The sequence below is a fragment of the Leptodactylus fuscus genome, chromosome 4, assembly GCF_031893055.1.
Source record: "Leptodactylus fuscus isolate aLepFus1 chromosome 4, aLepFus1.hap2, whole genome shotgun sequence".
NCBI classification, from domain to species: Eukaryota; Metazoa; Chordata; class Amphibia; order Anura; family Leptodactylidae; genus Leptodactylus; species Leptodactylus fuscus.
Genome location: NC_134268.1, coordinates 38,998,444 through 39,023,713, shown reverse-complemented (window position 1 = coordinate 39,023,713; position 25,270 = coordinate 38,998,444). Strand labels below are relative to the sequence as shown.

General features: G+C 41.5%; 1 protein-coding gene across 1 annotated transcript in view; it reads right to left on the bottom strand.

Annotated features, from left to right (window-relative positions):
• CALB1 (calbindin 1) overlaps positions 1 to 24,264 on the bottom strand; it is a 53,223-nt gene extending 28,959 nt beyond the window's left edge. Inside the window, exons 1-3 of the mRNA XM_075270339.1 lie at positions 24,132 to 24,264; positions 23,834 to 23,910; positions 18,075 to 18,149 (exon numbers count right to left, since the gene is read on the bottom strand). Coding sequence (XP_075126440.1) covers positions 18,075 to 18,149; positions 23,834 to 23,910; positions 24,132 to 24,210 — 231 coding nt within the window. The 5' untranslated portion in view covers positions 24,211 to 24,264. The remainder of the gene's footprint in view (positions 1 to 18,074; positions 18,150 to 23,833; positions 23,911 to 24,131) is intronic.
• Between the last annotated feature and the right edge of the window lie 1,006 nt (positions 24,265 to 25,270).

Below are 25,270 nucleotides of genomic sequence, written 5' to 3'. Positions count from 1 at the left end.
TGGCCCCTGTACACACTATTATGCCCCATAGTGGCCCTGTACACACTATTATGCCCCATGGTGGCCTCTGCACACAGTTTTATTCCACATAGTGGCCCCTACACACACTATTGTGCCCCACTATGGACACCCATGAACAATTATTATACTCTGATGTATTTTCTGACCCCAGAGTATAATAAATGGAGACTGAAGAGGGGTACCAACATAAAGTGACAATGTTACTTATCTCTCCCTGGCTCTGCTGCAGTCCTCGGTGGTGTCGGCTATCTGCAATAAAGTCCAGGAGGTCACATGACCTGGGGCGCAGGCCCCGGTCATGTGATGTCAGGGAGAGTCACAGAATTAGGCCCGAACCTGCCCAGAAACGTAAGTAACACAGTTTTTTTATGTTACCTTACCTCCCCTGGACCTCCGATCATTATACCCCTGAGTATAATAATGATGTTTGTGGTGCCCGCGGCATCACTTACAGATCCCAGCCACTGCCAGGATCTGTAAGTAAATAGGGCCCATTACCGGCTGGTAACGGCCAATTAAAAAAAGAAACAAAACACAGCGGTACCCCTGCAACCCAGTAGTTACACCACTGATTCCCTGCACTATTCATTTGTGAAATAAGATAAAGTTTTAAAACCTTAGATATGTTTTTAACTTTGCTACTGTACATCTGTATGTTCATCTAGTCATTACAAGGATTGTCCAGATAAGTTGATAGCTATCATTTGAAGCACAATAGGGGGGATTTATCATGACGGGCAATTCCTATGCCAGTAGTGAACTCACCAGTACTGGAGAAAGAGGCATAAACCAGCTGGCCCGAAAACCAATGGCTCTGTTCTCTGTGTAATGGCTGAGCTGAGTTACTGCAGATCAGCTACAGTTCAAGTACATGAGAGTTGAGCTGCAGTAACACAGTCTGGCCACAACACAGAGAATGGCACTCTTTGCTTCTGGCTCCAATCTCTAGTGAATCCCATCCACAGATTGTAGAAAAATACCCGCAGCAGAAATGCTACAATTTCTAAAACCATTGCGTTTTTGGAAATCGCAACATGTGGTTTTATCATATTTTTACATCAATTTCTGCAATAATTCTGTGTTTTGTCATAGTTTGGCAAGAATCTTGACAAAACTATGACTCAGTTGCAATGTGTGAATACACCTCAGTGAATAGACGAATAGACTTTATGGCAAGAATGGTTTGTGGTTCATTATTATGTGTAAACCTGCAAATATCAGGAATATACATAGAAGAGTAGATGACTGGCAAACTACTCAAGATTGGTAACAACTTAAGTAGAAATCCCTAGGATGCCATTGTCAGCTCATGGCTTCTGTTTTGCAAATAGTGTATTTGAATGAAATACTACAAGGACCCAGGAAGATAATCCAGTGTGACAAGGCTCATTTCCAAAACATTTGTATAAACTGAATGAATTTATGATATTTGCATACATGCTTGAAGAGCTTTACAGCCATGACATAGGGTTAAGTTCAGTAACATACACACACAGTGGCGTAATTAGGAATGGCGGGGCACCGTGGCGAACTTTTTACATGCCCCTCCCCCTTCCTGACCGACACCAAAGACCTCGACCAACCGATCCCCCGCCGCATTCCTGCGCGCTATTATGCCCCATAGTGGCCCCTGCACACAGTATTATGCCCCATAGTGGCCCCAGTACCCAGTATTATCCCCCATAGTGGCCCCTGCACATGGTATTATGCCTCATAGCGACCCCTGCACACAGTATTATGCCCCTTAGTGGCCCCTGCACACAGTATTATGCCCCATAGTGGCCCCAGTACACAGTAGTATTTCCCATAGTGGCCCCAGTACACAGTGTTATGCCCCATAGTGGCCCCAGTACACAGTATTATGCCCCATAGTGGCCCCAGTACACAGTAGTATGCCTGATAGTGGCCCCTGCACACAGTATTATGCCCCATATTGGCCCCTGCACACAGTATTATGCACCATAATGAACACCCATGAACAATTATTATACTCTGGGGTGCGACTGCACTCTCTGCACCCCCTCAAGTTATACCCCTGGCAGGGGCTCTGGGAGGGGACAGCTAGGTGACAGTAGCTATGTCCAATTCTAAATAGGGGTGAATCTTCAGGGCGTTACACTTAACCCTTTGAAGGGATGTATACAAATACTAAACATGATAACAGCACTGCCCACTACAACCAACCAGGTAATGAAGGCATCGAAGCATCTGATTACCAATGACAAAGCCACTGCAATTGTTTTACCTTGTTATAGTTTCCATAATTGTCTTCAAGTTTATTCATTTCACCTCTATTTGCAGAGAAAACATATGACAAGGAGTCTGAGGAGGACCATATTCTGTGACATGGGACTAGTTCCTGAATCATTTGCATTTGTATTTATCTGTGAATATAGCGACTGGCTTACTGGCATAAAGCAATTTGCATGTTAAGTTCAGACCCTTTCATCTGGCTGCAGATGTGTAAGGCCGGGGCCGATACAATAGTTTAATTATTTTTTCCATAACTGGTATAAGAGCTAATAAATGTCTGAATGGCCTCCTATACTCCCGGGTGAATGGCAGATTTATTGACCTCATTTCATGATACTGTACGTTCGCTGTCCCCGGGTACTAGTCATTAATGGCCAAATCTCGGCTCATCTTCCAACAGAATGGAGGCTTAGATTCTGTCTGCCTTGGAGTGGAACACAAACCACCTGGGGCTATTTCCAAGGTCCTTACAAGTCACTTTCCCTGCACACTGAGGATTTTTTCTCAGCCCTGGATCTATTGATAGAAATATTTTAATGAGAAATCAACAGGTTGATATAAAGTGGATTATACATTCAGCCTCACATCCTGGAATCTGGAATATGTTAAAGATAGAACATTTCAGGCATGTAATAGAGTATGTGCCACAGCTGTATAGTCTAATGGATCTGCATGGAAATGGGTGGGAGAGAAGTGTAAAAAATTAGACTCGGGGCTGTATAGAGGATAAATATTATATAAAGCGTCTTAGGGAAGAAATATAGAAGTCTAACGAAAGCGCAAGACACATGGAAGGAAATGTTAAAGGAGATGTCCAGCGATATACAAAGTTGTTGGTTGTGTCCCAAATGTGAATTCATAAAATTTACTAAGGTATTTTCATTCTGAATACTGCTCTGTCTGTCTGATACCCCAAGACCTTTCATGGTCCTGAAAGAAGTCTCTTCTCCATCTTCTCTAGGTCACCTACAGAGTGTGGCTGTGGCTCACTTCATCAACTAGCTTAGCATTCTTTTTAAGGAGGAATAATAGAATAAGGGGCGCACCCCGTTGGAGATATTCTTCTATACAGTGGTGTAACTAGGAAGCGCTGGGACCCAAGGCGAACATTTTACTTGCCTATGACATCACCAAACAGGCCCACAGACTGCTGGAGTGCAGGAGAGGTAAGTAATAGAGATGAGCGAACACTAAAATATCCGAGGTTCGAAATCCGATTCGAACAGCCGCACACTGTTCGACTGTTCGAACGGATTTCGAACCCCATTATAGTCTATGGGGGGAAATGCTCGTTTCAGGGGTACGCAAAATTCGATAAAATTATACTTACCAAGTCCACGAGTGACGGTCGGGCTGGATTCTCCTTGAAGTCTTCTCCCGGCGCAGCGTCCCTGCGTCTTCTTCCGGCTGGAATTCACTCTGCCTAAGCAGAGCCGACTGTGCATGCGCGGTCATGCCCGGACATGCGCAGTCGGCTCTGCCCGGCCCGACGCCTGAGCAGAGCCGACTGCGCATGCAGTCTGCGACTGCCGGATGCCTAGGCAGAGTGAATTCCAGCCGGAAGACGCCGCAGGGATGCTGCACGGAGAAGACTTCTAAAGGTAAGAGAAGAACCAGCGTTGATTGGCAGAATGTATAGCATTCTGCCAATCAACGCTGGTTCTGCATCGAACCTTAAACTTCGAACAGCCAGTAGTGTTTGATCGAGTATGAGTATTTCGAATACCGTAGTATTCGATCGAACACCTACTCGATCGAACAATACTCGCTCATCTCTTCCGCAAAAGGGGAAGCGCACGCAGCCGTGAGCAGGAGCGGGGGTCTTTAAGTAAATAGGGCCCATGATCTGCTGGGGTTACTCCAGCAGGTAACGGACTGTTAAAAAAACCCCAAAAAACATCAGGGGCCCACGGAGCCCCCTAATGTCCCGGGCCCTGTGGTAGCCACTCCTGCTGCTACCCAGGTAGTTACGCCACTGCTTCTATACAAATCTGGAACAAATCTCAGAGTCTGTATAAAGATGTGTTGCCGCCATTGTTTGCACTCTCGTCTTGACTATTGTTACTCTCTACTAATCGTCTTCCCCATGGAAAACGCTTCGCTCTACAGCCTACTCTTATTGCAGCAGCCAGGCTCATCTATCAAGCTAAATGCTACACCGGTCTGTGCCAGTCACTGCACTGGTTGTCTCTCCTTTACGGAATACAACTTAAAATATCACCCTCATCCCCAAATCCCTCAGTGGTGCTGCACCTCCTTACATCCCCTTCCTCATCTCCGTCTACCACCCTACATGTGATTTTCATTCTGCAAATGACTGGAGACTACCAACCTCTATTGTCAGGTTCTTCTATTATCATAGTCCTTCCTTTCACCCGTACACTATCCCACAGGACTCCAAGCCTTTAAGTGTTACACTGTATGTCCAGGCACTTTAGATATCTTCATAAAATGACACTTGTGCATGCACTTCTATGTCCTGTGTCACCCCATCCACCTTATAGATTGTAAGCTCTTGTGAGCAGGCCCCTTACTTCTATGGTGTGAATTGATTTATTACTCTGCAATGTCTCATTTTCTCTGGACATGAACCCTATGCAGTATGATTTGCACCAAGGGAGGGTCCATATGGTCTTATCCTTTCCGGACAATGCTCTCCATATATGACCGTAGTAGAGCACCTATTTGTTATAGTGTCCGGTATAATTTACTTTTGTAGATACTTTGGCTTCTTTAGAAATATCTACTTTGGTTCATTACATTCTTCATTAAGTCCAGATATCTGAAGAATTACAATATGTCTAAAACACAGATTTACTACCGGGAGAAAAGGTTATATTGAAAAATCAATAAGAGTCTATCTAAAAGAGATTTGTTATACAGTATGCAGTGCGCACAATTGGCACGGCTACATGTAGAGCATTGACGACACTTTCCGAATGATCACGCAGCTCTACATACCAGCGTTCACTGGAAATGTTAGTTTAAGGTCCAATATTCAGAATAAAGAATATTCTTCTGCCCTTTTTATAATACAAAGAGTCTAGTGACCCCTATACAGCATATGGAACGTTCCTGTGACCCATAATACATAGTGAACTCCAATGACCTGTATATAACCCATTGCTGTCTAATGTACTGCAGGACAAATAGTTCAACTGTGCACAATAAAATTAAAAAACCCTAAGGATCCTTCAAATGGTGAAGGAAAATGGTACCCAAGGGTGAGGCAGCTCCGGGGTTAAGTCCCAGGCTTGACCCTTGCTCATATAATAAGAATTGTCATTTCTGGCCTGGCATTTATAGAAAGAGTCAAATTCTGGAAACATTAGTGTAACGCTAGGTCCACACTCGCCTTTCTGCCCCAGATTCTGCTAAAAATCGCCAAAGCGAACTGTCCAGCAAGGAAAAGTCCTGTAGAAATCGTGTGAAAACTGTGCAGCCCCCATTACAGTCTATGGGGGCCGCGGGTTTCTATGTGTAACCACTTTTTAAGCAGAAAGGGTTTCCGTCTTTCGAGTCCCCAAGTGGACCCCGAGAACGGAAACCCGAACACTAGTGTGAATGTAGCGTAAATTGTCATGGGTTATTCGTTATAGAGCAGGAAGAGCTGAGCAGATTGATATACAGTTTTTTTTGCCAAATAAATTAGAATAACATGTAAATTATTTATTAAAATTCTTGATCAATATGCGCTCAGGAGTCCAGTGGGCAGTGCTACTGTGAAATTGACAATGTACATAGAGAGTGAGAGAGCTGTCAATCACTGAGTAGGACCGCCCACTCGACTCCGAAAGACAGAATAAGCTCACACAGGGTTTTTTGGATTGGAACATGAGGCGGAGGCCGTCTCAGGTTCTGATCCAAAAACCGGGTAGCCATGACTGAAAACTGCTGCACTGCATCGACATCCAGCTGCGCACTCTGCGCCGGATTGGGCCCAATGAATGGGCCTAGTCCGGAGGAGGGAGTGTCTTCAGGCTGAATCGCGAGGCGACTCGGCCTGAAGAATGATCATCCTCGCTCCGGAAAAAAGACCTGAACAGCTCCCATTGATTTCAATGGGAGCCGTCTTTTTGGTCAGGATTTTGAAGTGAATACGGCCTCAAAATCCTGACCAAAAAACTCAGTGTGAACTTACCCTAACTCTAACCCCATAATCCCAAACCCTAACACCACAACACTATATATCTATACATACTGCCCGCAGGACATGTTGAATTCTAGTCTGCACGGATGGATACAACTATAGCAAGTTATCCAAAGTCAATGTTTGGACTCGGCCAGGGGCGTAACTACCGTGGTAGCAGCAGTAGCAGCTGCCACAGGGCCCGGGCCATTAGGGGGCCCGGTGACAGCCGCTACCGCTGCGGGTTTTTTTTTTTTTTTTTTAAGTCCGTTACGGGCCCTATTCACTTGCCGATCCTGGCTGGGCCGGGTTCGGCAAGTGACACCGCGGGGCCCACAGAGGCTATCATTATACTCGGGGGTCTTTGCAGACCCCCGAGTATAATGACCGGCGGACCGGAGAGGTAAGGTAACATAAAAAACAGTGTTACTTACCTCTCCGCGATCCTGCCAGGCCTCCGTCATTCGTGTCTGACGTCTCTGACGTCACATGACCCAGGCCAGCTTCCCGGGTCATGTGACGTCTGACGTCATTAAAGCTGGACAAGAGCGGCAGCCGGCAGGAACAGGTAAGCAACTGTCTCTGTTCTTTTAATGGTTTTAATCCCCCGGGTCTCCGATTATTATACTCTGGGGTCTTTTCAGACCCCAGAGTATAATAAATGTTTATAGGTGTCCTCAGTGGGACATATGGGGACACTATAGGGGTTAATACTGTGTGTGTAGGGGACACTATGGGGGATAATACTGTGTGCATTGGACACTATAGGGGTTAATACTGTGTGTGCATTGGACACTATAGGGGATAATACTGTGTGTGCAGGGGACACTATAGGGGTTAATACTGTGTGTGCATTGGACACTATAGGGGTTAATAATACTGTGTGCATTGGACAATATAGGGGTTAATACTGTGTGTGCATTGGACACTATAGGGGATAATACTGTGTGTGCAGGGGACACTATAGGGGTTAATACTGTGTGTGCAGGGGACACTATTGGGGATAATACTGTGTACAGGGGCCACTAATGGACATAATACTGTGTGCAGGGCTTACTAAGGGACATAATAGAGTGCGGAGGAGGGGGTCAGTCGAGGTCTTCAGCATCGGTTTGGGGAGGGGGGGCCCCATGTCAAAAGTTCGCCACGGGGCCCCGCCATTCCTAGTTACGCCACTGGACTCGGCTGGACTTTGCGATGACGGTAAAGGTATAACCTATTTTATAAAACAAGGTACGGAAGGTGTGAAATCTCATTCCGGACTGCGTAATCTCCTTCTCAGAAATATTCATGCAATTTTAAGCTTCAATAGTTTAGGTCTGTGAGGTAAAAGTGGAATTGTGCGTCCACATAACCGTTCACTACTTGGTCTTTTAATCTTCTTAATTCGCGAGCACCACATCTCAGCAGAGTGACTTTCTCATAAGCTTCCAGGCATGGCCTATTATTCTGACCTTTAACAAATAATTTCTAGCACACTGACTCCATGGCCTTTTATTTCTGAGCAACACATATACCACATCCTGCTAAACTGTAGGAAAGGCAAGGGAAAAGAAATGGCTGTACATGATGTTGATATTGAAAGTTTGTAATGGTTTCTGCAATGTCAGATTTTTTTTTATGTCTTGCATCTTACTCTGGGCAGAATGTCAAAATTTGGTCTTTGCCTGAAATACCTTTTAATTCCTATCTAACAGAGAAATAGGGTCCCATAGATAAAATAAAAAAACCTCCCTTAAAGGGGCTATTCGGTACTAGAATTTTATACTTAGAACAGACCATCAATATTAGAACAGTATAGGCCTCACTGATCAACTATTTGGAGAGCTTGCGGCACTTGGGTGAGCTTCACTGACTCTTTTCAAGGGATAATCGTACACATCAGGGAGACTGTTCACCTACATACGCAGTACGGAGACTTACAAGTCATTCTTGCTCCGCTAGGGATTCTGGGTAAAAAATATGCAAATCTATTCTCCAGGATGTAATTAGGAGAACAGTGCACTCTCTATGCCGCCCTCTAGAGGGCAACATCCTGATTATCCCCTGACCCTGGTTTATAGTCTCTCACTCTGCCAAATCAGTATCCCTACACTATGCTGAGGAGGCCCAATAGGCCGAAACAGCGCTGTCCATAGCTGGGAATCTGTTCCTTTTGGAATAGAAATACTAATTTGGCAATTAAATCCGCATCATGATATTAGACTTTTTAACTGAGTCATGCATGCTGTTAAGGATGCTGCCCTCTAGAGGGCGGCATACAGAGTGCACTGTTCTCCTAATTACATCCTGGAGAATATATTTGCATATCACAGCCACTATACAATGTATGGCGCTGTTCTCCGTAACCATTGAAGAGGTCACAGCAATCAATACCGCAGTCCCTGAAATCCCTTTTAAGGCCACATACCACAGTAAGCGCTATTGCCCTCATCCTATTGTCCTGACTTGGCAGCAAAATACTGAAGATATTAAGAGTGAGATAACCCGATAGTCTGAGAAGGCTAACCACTAACCATTAGCTAAGGTCAGCCAAATGCTTATTTGCCCCCGCCTCTTCATACCAATGCATACTCAGTTTGTCTGGAAGTGGCTTATTTGCCCTCCGAGTCAGGCAAGTTAAAATCCAAGTGCCCCTTCCCTGTGACATCTGCCATCGGGAAGAGTCAAGGACCCACCTTTAATAGGTGGAAACAAGGAATTTTGTGGCTTGCCTAATGCTTCACCTTAAATAAATGCTGCTTTTTGTTTTCCTCAATGGTTGCTCTTTGGCTCGCCTCCATTAGGGAGACTGAGGTAGTCTGAGACACGCCCCCTGCCTTATCATTGGTTGATAATACAGTTCTGCCTCCTCTCATTGGTTGCTGTGTATGAATACAAGTCTATGTTGATCTCACCATGATATCTATGAGAGAATGATGTGTAATCTATAGATCACTAAACCACCAGAGACAAATAGAAGATTATGCGGATACTGAGGCACATGAGGGATCTCCTGAAGAATCGCTTTACACTTGGCTTAATTTTGGGGGTTAAACTCACCAGCGCTCAATAAAAGAGCTTTATGTAGACAATTTGCCTTGAGAGCTATTTATAAGGCAGTCGATCTTTGCTTTACAAAGTGGACAAAAAAGACAACATATTTCAGGAAACGAGTGCGTTGACCTTGTAGAAAACAAATGACTGCAGACCTGGCTGGGAAAAGGAAATGTAAAAAAAAAAGAATGACCTAAAAAGACTTCATGGCAACGATTAACTGAGAGACTAACCGTGCCAAAAACAACAGAAAACAGGACTAACAGCAAATGTCCGCCATCTTATCGATATACATAGAATCAGTCACCATGTACATGGCTACATTATGGTTGGGCTTGGTACAAAGCTGTAATAGAGCTGTCATTCAGCGGTATACGGCCTATATGTTTATGGGTATTTCCATCAGACTCATTGTTATACAGATCTGTACAGTAAATACACAGGCCTCTACCTTCATACGGAAGGTTTTTGTCCTGTGAAATTTATACAAGATCCTAAAGAAAAAATAAATAAAATCTTTGCTTGTAATACAGTCCCATATGTCAAGAGCCTACCGACAGCAGAATACTCTTGCTTAATCTGTATTTGGTGCACATGGGGAATGGCTGTGTACACCAGAGCACCCATTTCCATTTGTGGTCGTCTCCCACTACTGCCCCTCAATAATAAACAATGACAGATCCCGATATACTCATCCACAGGCAGAAATGGGTGCTCCATCTGTCATTCTTCTCGCTCCGGTGTAGGCCCAAATGAATGGGCCTAATCCGGAGGGTGATGTCGCGAGGCGGACGCAGAATGGGCAGCTCGCTTCTTTTTTCCTTGAGCTGGAACATACCGCTCATGGAAAAAAGGAAGCTAGCGGTCTACAAAGACCTGTATTGTGAGGGGGCGGATTCTGAGGTGGATTCGGTGTCAGAATCTGCCCCCTCTTGTCCCGTGTGAACGAGCCTTCAGGGGGCATTCACACGATGTAACGCAGCACTGATTCTTGCATGATATCTTGCGTAAGAATCAGCACTGCAAAACAGAATCCCATTGACTTCAATGGGTTCCGTTTAGCGCGCGTAACACATTGAAGTCAATGGGATTCTGTTTTGCAGCACTGATTCTTACGTGAGTTATCATGCAAGAATCAGTGATGCATTACATCGTGTGAATATCCCCTTAAAAGGGTTCAGGACAGTGGAGGTCGACACTGAGGACCTCCACCAACCAGCTGAAGGAGATGGCTCTGTGTAGTGGCTATGCTGGGTTACTGCAGCCCATCTCTGATAAAAGTGAACAAAAGCTGATCTGCAGTAACCCAGCATGACCACTACATGGAGGACAGCGCTATCTCATACTCACTCTGTTCTTCACTCTGATCGGTGGGGTTCTGGGTGTCGGATCCTTGCTGATCTAATAATAATGACCTATCCTGAGGATCCGTTATTAATACCATTTTCCTGGAAAACCCCTTTAATTTGAGCATTCAGCCTGAAAACATGCCCAGCATTACACATATAGACCTAAACATGCGGTACATCGTACAAGTCCTATAGATGGATCTTTTTATATCTGGCCATGTTAAAAAGAATGAACATTGAGCAGATAGCTATGAGTATGATACCCAGACCTCCAAATAGTTCTGTCCATATAATAAATGTGTCAAATTATTTTTTGTGTATAAAATCTATGAGCTATTTGCTTACGTAACATTGACTCTTTGGCAGATATTGAACGGTGTAATGCATCTTATTTAGTGAAAGATTCATGGACTATGGCTTGGAGATAACATAGTCTGCTAAGGCACCATCACGCTCACCACAGAAGTCCAATCCAGGGCTCCTCAGTAACAATCAATAGCACGGTTGGCATGTTATAATCATTCATTGGTTGACAAATCTGTACAATATAAGGATGCAAAGAATGAAAGTACAAGGTGAATGTTACAGCCTATTCCTAGACATTGTAGTACTTATAATAGGCCTGGTAGTTATAACCCCCCCCCAGGGCACGCCAATGGATTCTCACATAGATGATGGTGTCAGGCACAGTCGTGCAAAAAACTATTGTGCAAGCACCACAAGTCTCTACGAAGTACAGGATTTCGGGGTTGTTACTGCCAGTGACATGGTGTAATGATCTAATCTGATATCGGCAGCCGTATATCTGTCAGAATGATCACAACAGTCACCAGTGTAAAGTACAGTAAGTACAAGAGGGCAGGGGTTACACAGTGTGGCGGTAGACGCCTTATGTTACAATGGGGCTGGTGTGTTTAATGCAATTGTTCGTTAGTTATGCTGATGGACTTTAGGAAAATCACCGGCGGCCATTAGACATATGTCATACTGTATATGTTATACACAAGAGATATACAGGAGGTATACAGCACAGGTTAGTAGTAACACCAGTCTCTAGGTCAGTAAAAAAGCCCTTCATACACCCTAATATCCCACTATATACCAATCGTATAATCTCACATACAATCCCCAATAAATTGACCTTTAGAGATCTTCATAGCCATTATAAGAGATGAGTGAATAGTATTTGATCGAGTAGGTATTTGATATAATATTACGGTATTCAAAATACTCGTACTCATTCGAATACTACTCCTATTCAAAGTAAAGATCCGATTCAGAACCAGCATTGATTGGCCGAATGCTATACAGTATAGCATTCGGCCAATCAATGCTGGTTCTGCAGCAGGCTCGTCTTTGCTAGTCGGGAGAGCTGGCAGCTTGCGGTTATGCGGGAGCTGACTTTTGCTCATAGAAATGCATTGACCAGGAGTCCGAAGGAGGACACCCCCGAATGGAATATAAGCACTGTGCAGTTAAAGCGCATGGACCCGTCATAGTCACAGTGCTCCTCCTAAACACTCTCTTCCTGCTACTCGTGGACTTTAGTTGAATAGTGGTTTCCCCTGAAACACGCATTTTTTCCATAGACTGTAATGGGATTCGATATTCGATCGAGTAGTTGAATATTGAGGCTCTACTCGAAACGAATATCGAATCTCGAATATTTCACTACTCACTCATCTCTAGCCATTATGTCCTGTATACCTCCATATACTACATAATGTCAGGGTAACACAATATTACCTGATATACCAGAATACAGTCAATAACCCTCTATATTATCTCTCACACCAAGTCGTTTTAACTCTATATTACCTCACACAGCACCATATGACCAGTATATCTCTATATTATATCTCAGACCACCATAAAGCCATTATACCTTAGTATTACCTCACAGACCACAATGTAGCCAGGATAGCTCCAAATAACCCCAGCTATCAAACCCTTATCTCTGTACTGCGGATAGGGGACATGGCACAACCTCTTTTACTGAGCACCATCATTTGTGTGTGGATGTCCTTGGTATTGCAGTTTAGCCCCATTTACTTGAATGGGACTGAGCTGTTGATGTACTATTTGACCAATGAATGTGAGGTCATTGGCAGAGGGAAGAGATCCCAAGCGGTTTTGTACTATTCTAACTTTGTGTTTGTTATGGTTATCGCATATGTGAAACAGTTGTGTGCGCCATAGAAAACATGATAACAAAAAATCCTTGTGGGCATTGCATACTGTATATAGCAGGCAGGGTATACAAGTACTGTACACTAGGAAAGATGGATGTGATATAAACATAAAGACATCGCTATAATATGATCTTATACATTATACATGAAACCAGAGACATACTTGTATAGATGTATGCACTATACATATTTATGCACCTTGCTATGGATGCTGTACTGCAGTGCAGGTTATCATATACAATGTATAGGATTTAACGTTTGATATTGAAATATGCAAGACTTTCAGGTCTGCTGTTCGGTGAGAGATTAAATAACGCAACGTCCATGTATATTACAGAACATACTTGGCGATGCATCTGTGAGCGCCGTTCTATAATCCTATATTATTCATAGCTTGGTGTACGTCACAATTCAGGGAATATAAATCCACTATATTTCTTTATAGTTAGGAGTAGTTAAGAAATATTGACATACAATCTTAGGCTGAGGCCCCACATTGCGGAAAAGCAACTTTTTTTGTTGCGTTTTTTTGAGCCAAAGCCAAGAATGGCTTCAAAAGGAATCTGCAATATATAGGGAGTTGTTATACTTATACCATCTTCTGCTCTATCCACTTCTGGCTTTGGCTCAAAAAACTGCAACAAAATCTGCAACAAAAAAATCTGGACTGCACATTGCTACCTGTATTTCCCAGACTGAATGTTGTCCGGAGACCGGGGCTCCTTATATGATAGTGATCAATGATATTATATATTAATCCCTGCCTCCCTATACTGTATATAGCGTGCCTTTATTTAGCATTGCCTTGTAAAGGGCTAATGTAAACTATTTAAGACTAGAGATGAGTGAGTACTGTTCGGATCAGCCGATCCGAACAGCACGCTCCATAGAAATGAATGGATGCACCTGGTACTTCCGCTTTGACGGCGGCCGGACGCTTAACCCCCCGCCTGCCGGCTACGTCCATTCATTTCTATGCGAGCGTGCTGTTCGGATCGGCTGATCCAACCAGTACTCGCTCATCTCTATTTAAGACTATTCTACAAAACCAGTCTCTTTCTAGCATCGTGTGCCAGTTGAGAGACTGTTACATCTGCTACATCTGCCATGGTGGTCTTATAGATGAACCGTTTACCACTCGGTTTTTGCAGGATGGCATTGTTTTTTCCCTGACAAAGACCAACCACCCGCAGTTTCTGCCTTGTTCTACTTGCTCCTTTAGGTCAATGTCAGTGGCCACGATCAATTGTGGTCTTCCTCTTCTTCCTCTTTATCAGCTTAACAACCACAGAAATACAAGACTTGACTTAAATGTATTCACAGAACCCTCATTACCAGCGGGTACAATTACAGAGGAGGACGGTGTCTATGTACAGGTGCCAGATATAATAACTGCTTGTTATGGAGCCTGACTGATAATGGATGTTTACAGAATTCTACATGGTTGTTATATGGTGTACTGTAATATTAGATTTAACCATATCCGGTTATTAGAAGACTTACAGTCTACAAGCTCTGCTCTTCTTTATAACTCTAAAATATATGTATTATGTCTGCAATGTCGGACTAGGGTTCCTTTCATTGAGCTCACTAGAACACATAATCATGAGGTCTAACCTCCATTTATATATATACTGTACAGGTCTACTATTATTTGTATTACCATACCTTGTATGCCAGTTTTCTGCTGTTGAAGGCATTAAAAAAGACACTTTTCAACAACAAAAACGATGGTGACTTTGGCCATTTTCCATTATGCATGACACTTTTGTAATAAATGGGCAGAGCGGGCAAGATGCCTTGGATCAATAAATTTAATATAACTGGTACAAGTTATAGCTGAAATCTACAATAGTTCCTGATGTTCAATTTTGACACACTGGACCATCCGACTTGCCAAAATTATTAAGAGGGCGGAGACAGGGGCGAAGCTATAGGGGTTGGAGTGGCAGCTGTCACTGCCGGGCCCTGGACTATGAGATGGTCTCAAAGATCGCTCTGCCACATGAATTATACCACTTTTCTAGATGGCACAGGGAAGGCACAAGTTTTGTCCAGGGGCTTCCAGCTATGCCTCTGTCCAGAGCCTTGTCCGTTTATTCTGGTGTATCACAAGCCAGCACTGTAAGGTATAAAGGCTGGTGCATGATATGCCAGTCTTAATATATAAATCCCATAGTCTTTGCTGTCATTATTGCACACAATGCACATGTCATGGGAAGGGTTTGATTCTAATATCAGCTCAAAATAGGGTTGTCTTTTGTGGGTATGTACTACATTATTTGTGGGTGTATACTATATTATTTGTGAGTGTGTACTACATTATTTGTGGGTGTGTACTATATTATTTGTGGGTGTGTACTACATTATTTGTGGGTGTATACTATATTATTTGTGAGTGTGTACTACATTATTTGTGGCTGTGTACTATATTATTTGTGGGTGTGTGCTATATTATTTGTGGGTGTGTACTATATTATTTGTGAGTGTGTACTACATTATTTGTGGCTGTGTACTATATTATTTGTGGGTGTGTACTATATTATTTGTGGGTGTGTGGTATATTATTTGTGGGTGTGTACTATATTATTTGTGGGTGTGTACTACATTATTTGTGGCTGTGTACTATATTATTTGTGGGTGTATACTATATTATTTGTGGGTGTGTACTATATTATTTGTGGGTGTGTACTATATTATTTGTGGGTGTATACTATATTATTTGTGGGTGTGTACTATATTATTTGTGGGTGTGTACTATATTATTTGTGGGTGTGCACTATATTATTTGTGGGTGTGTACTATATTATTTGTGGGTGTGTACTATATTATTTCTGGCTGTGTACTATATTATTTGTTGGTATGTACTATATTATTTGTGGGTGTGTACTATATTAGGTGCTCAGAACTGTGTCAGACTATGTGCCCACCACCAAAGGCTCCTTGGGTACTCAGGTGAGCCGGTGTATCAAATAAACATAATAAGCACTATATAAAATAAGGATTCTCAAGCATCATTGTATAATATACATCACCGTCCTACTTAGGAGAACTATACCATCCAATGGCTCACTTCTTAGTGGGGTACTTTGACTCTTGTACATTCATCAGGCCAGCAGGATGAATACTGTGCATGCAACAGGCTATGAAAAAAGGTGCATACATGGTAGTCAACCTGCTGGGTGCAATGGCCGCACAGATGTGCCATGTATGCTCCGAATCCAATTTCAATGCAGAATACTGGCATGACCTGTAGGACTCACGCAATGCCAAGGTTGAAACATTAGGTGGGATTTACTAGTGAGACCGGGAGCACTAGCCATGCTAGGGACTGTCCTTGGTGCACTCATGGCATAATTTTAACTGCAGTAAAGGGAGACTACTGTGGGCAAAACCTTTTTTAAGCCATTTATATATCATAGTGGGCTTTTAGTGGCATAGTGGCCTACCCAGTGCTGCCCCCTAACCTAAGGATTGATGGGTCATGATATGTAACAACACATAAAAATGGGTCCTCCAGCAAATATAGCCACACACCAAGGGAATTGGTTTATTTGCAGGTGATTTTCTTAGACGCAAGATCACACTTCTGTATGTAAATTGTGTCACTAATCCCCCCCCCCCATACGACAGTATATAAGTATATGTATATGAACTGCAAGGAGGGTTCTGTAAGATCTCACATGTCTCGAAGTGCCCTCCTCAGTGCTGGTGGTTATTCTGTAATCTGTGGGTAAATTTCCCCTTATTCTAGAACGTACAGTACTGTGGCATCTTTATATTTTTACTAAATGTCTTTGCTTTATTATGTCTTTACTCATTGGCTGAAACAGATCTCCTGGTGCTCAATAGATAGGCTAACTGAGCCTGACAAATCCTATTATTTGTCCCTATTTTGAGGACATGTGAGTATCTGGTTAGCCTGTACATAGTAGCTGCATCACAATTCTACTCATTTCACCATGTATTCTATGAAGGCTTATGGATTTAAAGGGGCTGTCCAAGACCTCAAGTGTTTTGGATATGGATGTCTGCCAAAAGCTGTATATAGTTTGAAGCAGCTCTGCTCCTATTCCACCATATGCGCCTATTGAAGTGAATCGCTCTATAGGATACCGCTTGAGAATTGCAGCTCTACACCTTTTCACTTGAATAGGAGCAGAGCTGCTTCTGATTATATACAGTGTATATAGCTTTTGGTAGCCAGATCAGCTGACTGGTGCAGGGTCTAGGTGTTGGACCCCCATCAATCAGATACTATGGATTCTCAGTTTACAAAACACTTGGGGTGCTGGATAACCCTTGTAATGAGAAAGTTACATCTGAGAGCCAATGTAAGTCATGCCATGGAGGACTCTGAGAGTGGAGGACTCCACGACACAATGTTTATTACCGTATGCATATAATAAGAAATAGGTTAATCCATAGTACCCTGGAGTGAATCTATTTCCAAATGCAACATTTTCATCCCGAACAGGGATTGTACTGGCCTGGGCGACATTACAGGACCAATGTAAGACTCTTGGTTGGCCATCCATAGGGGCAAGATATACAACTATATGAGATCTATTACATGTATATCAATATATCATTTCCCCAAGCTCAGTTTTCCAAGTTTACAGCTTCTGCCTCATTATTTGCAATACAAATGCTCCAAATTGCTTTGTATCTTGTCTAGGGATGGCACATTTTGTAAGCATTACTTTAATGTCCTTGAATTTCCGTCCATAAAGAACAAATAAGATCATAATCGAATTAAAATTCTCTCTGCTATGAAATACTGTAAAACATAAGCTTGTTTTGACGTAGGGCCGCCATCCCGTGTCATATTACCCTGCTTTGAGTTATTTCTTCTTTCCATAGGGAGAAGCACAAAAGCTTTTGCTCTGAGAACTTACATGAGACAAGATAATGAATGTGCTTCATTTATAAGGCTCCTTGCTAATTTTCTGGAGTACTGTTCATTTTCCTCCACAAATGGATGAAAAGTCACTAATTCATCCTATACAATTTCCCTGCACATTTGCAGCTGCTTAGCCCATGGCGTATGAGCAAATCCTAAACTGCATAGATCATTGTATCATTGGATCTTACCTCTACTATTCCGATCTTTCCATCGCTGTTCTGACCATATTGCTCCACAAAGGCTTTCATTTTATCTGATAATTCCTATAAAACAAGAAGTGATTGTGAATTTACTGGAGACTGAAGCACAAGTGACCTGCATGGATACAGTATTGGACACTATATACCTACAGTTGTGTCCTTAACTTAGCTCTAATTTGGTTAAGGACTCCAATTTCCCATTATACCAATGGTGATATGTTCATGGTACAAAGGGGATATAAAACGTAACTTGTAATAAAACTACTATAAAATGGCTACTGAAAATTGGATCTTGGACGCACATGAAGAAGAGTAAAGGATGTATTTGTATTTCTAAGTAATTGTGTTTTAAAGGGATTTTCATAGGATAGGTCAAGCATATCAGATCAGTGATTGCCTGACACCCAGCACCACCACTGATCAGCTGCTCAAGGTGGCAGCCTCTTCAAACAGCTGATTAGTGGGGGTGCTGGGCATTGATCCCTGCTGGTCTGATATTGACCTGTCCTAAAGATAGGCCATCTGTATGAAACTCTTTACCAAGAATGGGACCACAAGATCATTCGTGACAGGTGAATTAGGTTGTTGCGTGGCTAGATGGGAATGCTCCATCACATACTCGAGGATAGCCCACAATCTCTCATTGCATTGTTATAGACATTAGTACAGTTCATGTGCTGTGTACACATACTGTCAGTCCTCACATAACAAACTAACGTATTAGCATATTGAGGACTACCATGTTAGCAACAGATAACCTCATTTTATAGGAGAGAGATGAGATGAGATTTCTTAAAGGGTTTGTCCAAGAGTCAAGAAAAATGGATTTTGCTGACCTATCCTCATGTTAAGCCATCAGTATCAGATTGGTGGAGGTCGGACACCTGGCCCCCACACCGATAAGCTGTATGCAAAGTATAAAGCCAGAGGCAGCTCTATTCCTATTCAAGGGATGCAGTTCCAAAGTACAACCACTACAATGTATGGAGGTAGAAGCTGTATACAGTGTACAGAGCTCTGTGTAATGTAGTAGTGGCCCCGACATATTAAAGCTCTGCTCACATACACTGGGACAGGAGGTATTTGGTGCAGGGTCTGGACGTTGGTCATCCATAGGTCATCAGTATCCATTTTGCCTTGGTCTCGGACAACCCCTTTAATGCATTATTGTAAATATGATCATATGACAAGGTGTTCCCAATAGATGACTGGCATGGGAATGTTCACGTGCTGGAATGTCCATATAGACTTTTGTCTGTATATTATTCCATACTGAAATACACCTGGAAACCATATGCAATCTGCATCCCTATTAAAACACGGTTTCTACAATCCTGTTCACATGCATCAGAAAATTTCCATGATAATAAGTGGCCTGTGACTCATTTTGGGTGACATGACAATAGTGAATCTATCTAAGGGTCAACTGTGTCTGGTGGTGAAGGCTCTGACCAGGAGTCCCAAATTCCATTAACTATTCTAGTAGATGTAGTATCCATACATGGCCACTACCCCATTCACTCCTATGGGGCTACGGGCCACACATGCACACTACAACTCCAAAGACATTAAGTGACACTTGTAATGATTGCTGGGGATTCCAGTAGTCAGATACTTTTAATAGGGGATAAGTATCTGTCTACTAGAAGTGTCACTAAATGCTTAATGTGAATGGAGATTCTTATTTCCCATTATCTGGACGTGTCTGTAGCAGGACAACCTCTACCTGTAAAAATGGAAGTGTATTTGTATATAAAATACATCTTACTATCTGGAATCAAGTGTACCATGACTATAGTGGTTAATGCAGAGCCCATGACCTTTCTTTCCCACCTTCAGACTGTTCTCTGCTTAGTTCTTATAGCAGTCACTCACTTTTGTGGTAGAATAACAAAGTATTGCCGGAGTGTGACTGCCATATGGGACTTTTCATCTTGTAAGAGGAATTGCCAAGAAACTTTCAGTGCCGCATAGCTCTACAAGGTCAGGAAATTGTAAAGCCGGACCATTAAGATAAAAACACTAATAATTCATAGCAAGATACCTCAAGATTCCTTCAGGTAACAGCCAATGTTCTGAAGAAATTGTAAGTGCAGCAACAACTATAAGGCATGTATCTGTGTCAGGTTATCAAGTATAGTATGTATCTAGATGAAGTGGTTTATAGGAATGATGGATATGGTCATACTATATGTATTCTCATTAACCAATGATGGAAGGTGCCATATTTCTTTCTGCTTTATTTGCACTTCTGATTTCCTTCCTATCTGTTCTGAGACGCTCCATTCAGTTTAATCTGGTATTCAATATCAAGATTATACAAATGTCTCAGGAGTGTCCAATAAACAATGGTCATAAATGGGTAAGGTGTAAATATGCCATATAGTCATGATACTGGTCTCTAGCTAAATGGTGAATAACCTTTTGTATTGATATGTGAAGATACTTGGATAAATGAGAGATGGGAAGTGGTGGGAAATACATTAAAGCAGGATAGTAGAAGAGGAATGACAGGGAAGGGATAGGAGGGTATAAAGAAAGAACAAGGCTCAAATAAGAAAGGGGGATAAGATAAGATAATCCTTTAATAGTCCCACAGTGGGGAATATATTATGGAAGTAGACACACATATGCTGAGAGGAGAAAATATACTAGGAGTCCATAGCAGCTAAGGAACAGAAGAAGAAAGAAGGAAGGAAGGATATAGATAGTAGAGTGGTAGATGGAAGATTGGAGGATTGAATGGGAAGAGAAGAAGGAAGATCAATAAAAAGAGAAGAGGATAGAATAAGAAGACAGATGTAGAGAGCATAGTGGAGAAGTAAAGCAAGAGAAAGGGTAGAGGAAATAAGAGATGGGAATGGAGAGAGGAGAGGGGCTGGAAGATGAAAAGAGGAATGAACAGGATGAATGAAGAAGAGGATATAAGGGGATTAGGTGAAGGGTAGGGAAATGGGGAGAAAGGAGGAAGAATACAGGGGAAAAGAATTAAAAGAAAGAAAACGGCAATGATAAGGGAAGGGAAATAAGAAAAAGGGAGAGATAAAGGATGTATACAAGGGAAACAGAAGGGAAGAAGAAAGGAGAAAGGTTGGAAGAAGAGGAGTGAATAGGGATAAAGGCGTGGATAGAAGAAGGGAGGGGATAAGGAAGAGATAAGAGAGAGTGAGAGCAGAGATATGGGAGAGGAAAGAAGGGAGGAGTAGGAGAATAGAATTAAAAGAAACAAGTGGAAAGTGTAGAAGGGAAGGGATAGAAAATTGGGAGAGGAAAGGAGAGGGAAGAGGAAGGGAAAGGTAGAAGATGGGTAAGGGAAATAAGAGCAGGGAATGGAAGTTAAAGAAAGGACACAAGAAATACAATGAAAGAGCACAGAGACAAAAGATAAGAAAAGAAGGGAATGGAATGGTACAATACAATAGATGAGCAAGACCCTATAAGAAAAGACCTATGGAAATGAGATAAAGTCATCAGGAGATTAATGGAGGACAGTGACATGATACCAGAATGACTTCTGGAAAAAGATTAGTAGATCTTCCCTTGCAAAGAGGTGAAAAAAGACCACGTGAGAGGATCAGGAGATTAGAAAGACTGACATAATGACCAGATGACGATGGGTCATACACACCCTGGCACAATAATGTCCCCAATTCCTTTTTTTCTCATTCAGTATTGAATATTTACTCTGATCAATGGATCGACTACAAGAGCCCGGCCGTATATAAAACCTGCTAATTAGGGAGCCTGGAGGATTGTACATCCTGATCATCAAGGTCACCCATTTAGCAGCCTGGCATTTGGATATATGTGATCTATATGCATCAGTGAGTCACAGCCCTACAACCTAAATGAACAGTTTAATAAGCCTCCAGGTTCAATAAACATTTACATAAGTCTTACAGAATGACTTTGGAGGAGTTATACTAAGTGACTCTAAATCTGCCGTACCTGACTAATAACTCCATACTAGTAGGTGTCATTGTGACTTCTAAATGCTCCATAATAATTCAGCATATCGATTGTTTAATATTGTATTACAGCTCAGCCCCTCAAGCGATAATCTCAGGACGTGGCTACAGACAAGGGGGGTTATCTGTGTACTTAAAAAACACAGAAGGCTCCATAGGTAGACTACATGCAATACTCTCTCTGAGTATATGCCAACCTGTAGGGAAATGGTGAGGTTAAATATTGTCTTCCCCAGAAGCAGCTCCTACGATCAGTAGCTGGAAGCAGATATCATCACCATGTAGTATAACTCTGCTGGAGATTTATTACATATAGGAAAGAACTAAGAAGAAGCTTTTGGGATATTACTTTATAAAATGTTGTTTGGAAAACTATTACTACTGCTATAAAGTTATCTATCTATCTATCTATCTATCATATAATATCTATCTATCTATCTATCTATCATATAATATCTATCTATCTATCTATCTATCTATCTATTTTATTTATCTATCTATCTATCTATCATATAATATCTATCTATTGATCTATCATATATCTATCTATTGATCTATTCATATCTATGAATGCCATATCTATCTATCTATCTATCTATCTATCTATCTATCTATCTATCTATCATCTATCTATTCATATCTATCTATCTATCTATTCATATCTATCTATCTATCTATCTATCTATCTATCTATCTATTCATATCTATCTATCTATCTATCTATCTATCTATCTATCTATCTATCTATCTGTGTATCTACTTTTAAATCTATCTATCTATCTATCTATCTATCTATCTATCTATCTATCTAGCTATCTATTCATATCTATCTAGCTATTCATCTATCTATCTATCTATCTATCTATCTATCTATCATCTATCTATCCATCTATGTATCTACTTTTAAATCTATCTATCTATCCATCTATTCATATCTATCTATCTATCTATCTATCTATTCATCTATCTATCTATCTATCTATCTATCTATCTATTCATATCTATCTATTCATCTATCTATTTATCTATCTGTTTATCTTTCTATCTATCTAATTCCACAGGGTTCACATAAACAGAAGTCAGTTTTTAAAAATGTACTGTCTATATACTAGCACTAAACAAAAGTACAAAAATGGACAAAAACAACATTTATATTTAGCAAAATAAAATAAATTAGCCACTTGTCAAACAAAAAAAATCTTGCAAATAAAAAACTGCAGTTTTCTTGCATTAATCATTTACTATAGGTTCAATGCATACATTCCCTGTAATCCGCAGATATATAGGTGACATAAGTCCAGAGCAATCTCTGAAAGTCATGATGTGATCTCTGCAGATTTACAATGCATCAAAAGCCACAGCTAAAAATACCATGTCATAGGGATCAGGCTTCCTACTCCTCCAAGTATCTATTTTAAGTGTCCACGGTTAATTATTAAAAGAAATAATAATTTCATCAGGATGGATGGTGACTGGTGAGACATTCAGAGCAGAAGGCTTTTAAACACCAAGTCATGAGATAGATTTCCAGGCTGGAGATATAAACTCCTGCTAAGGGATGAGACACAGGAGCGGCAGGCTCTAGAGGATGGTACAAGTGACAAGTGATACTTTAAGTAGATGCTGCAGTTAAACTTAAATCGATTAGCTTAGTTTTGGAGGATGACCATGGACATCAATGCATTTGAAGCTTGTGTAGCTGGGACTGATCTAACATTAGACATACTACTAGTAAATTCACATACAGCTTAGCGCCACATATATTGTATAGCCACATACCAGTCCAGCTTTCTTCCTGGCTTGCTGGAGCTCCTGAATAAAGTTCTGCAGTTCTTTCCCTTCAATGTACCCATTGCCTGCAAACAGATACCAAGACACAATGAGATCCACTCCAGAGCTCTGAGAGTAATAAGACAACTAACTAGGAGATGGCATTTAGTCCAGGAGGTAGACTGGAAACGACAGCCATAAGAAGAGAGACAGCTTTAACCTTTTCTATGCCAGGGCATTGCACCTCTCTGGCAGTGAAATGGTTAGGCAGGCAGAGGATATAGCTTAAAGGGTAGAAGATATTCACCATCTGTATCATAATGACGCCAGATTTCCAGGAACTGTGTTGCTGAGATTTCCACTCCTTGGAGATGAGTCTCTGCCATAGTGTTGTGTGCTGAGGCTGCTGAGGCTGCTGCTGTCCTTGGTGCTGAAAGTAGCTGCTGATTGACTTGAAGTTGGAAGCAGCTCCAGCAGAGTATATATGGCAGTGACTGTGACAGCAGCCCTCCCCCTGCACCGCCCCACACACTCCTTTTATTCCACTCCTATGTCACTTTTATGTCTACTTCACCTTGACTTCTTCCACCTCTCCTGCTTCCTTATAGTGACCTTAAAGGCAAGGGTCAGCACAAAATCACTCTTTATAACTTCATGGAAAATTCAACTCTAACTACTTTGGTTGCAAATATTCTGTATAGCTCTGTTTTGCTGAGCACAATAAATTTACCCAATGCCCCCCTCCAAAAAAAGATAAAATAAAACTATACGCTCATTGTGACCTACAGGGAATTTTGGTAAATAAGTGATTGATGAGATTTTAAATTAATGTCTGAAAAAGAGATAATTAATAATGAGGTCCAAAGAAATTCTACAATTTGGGGGAAACCATCAGTAAGCAGCTGAGGTGCTACAGCTAGAAAGTTTAATACTGGCCAATATAATTTGTCCTCAGACTGTGACATTGAACATGCAGTGAGGGTTTACATGTTCACGTTTAGGCAAATATATGTTATTTTTGTATTATGAAAAGTTGTACAATCTTCCAGTATACTTTCTGTATCAATTCCTTGCAACGTTCTAGATCTCTGCTTATTGTTATGTATTATTTACCTCTAGTGGATAAAAAACAGTCCATGGTCATGTGATATACAGTCTATAGTCATGTGATATATATTCTATGGTCATGTGATATATAGTCTATAGTCATACGATATGCAGTCCATGGTCATATGATATACAGTCTATGGTCATATGATATACAGTCTATGATCATGTGATATACAGTCCATGGTCATATGATATACAGTCTAGGTTCATGTGATATATAGTCTATGGTCATGTCATATACAGTCTATGGTTATATGATATACAGTCCATGGTCATGTGATATGCAGTCTATGGTCATGTGATACATAGTCTATGGTCATGTGATACATAGTCTAT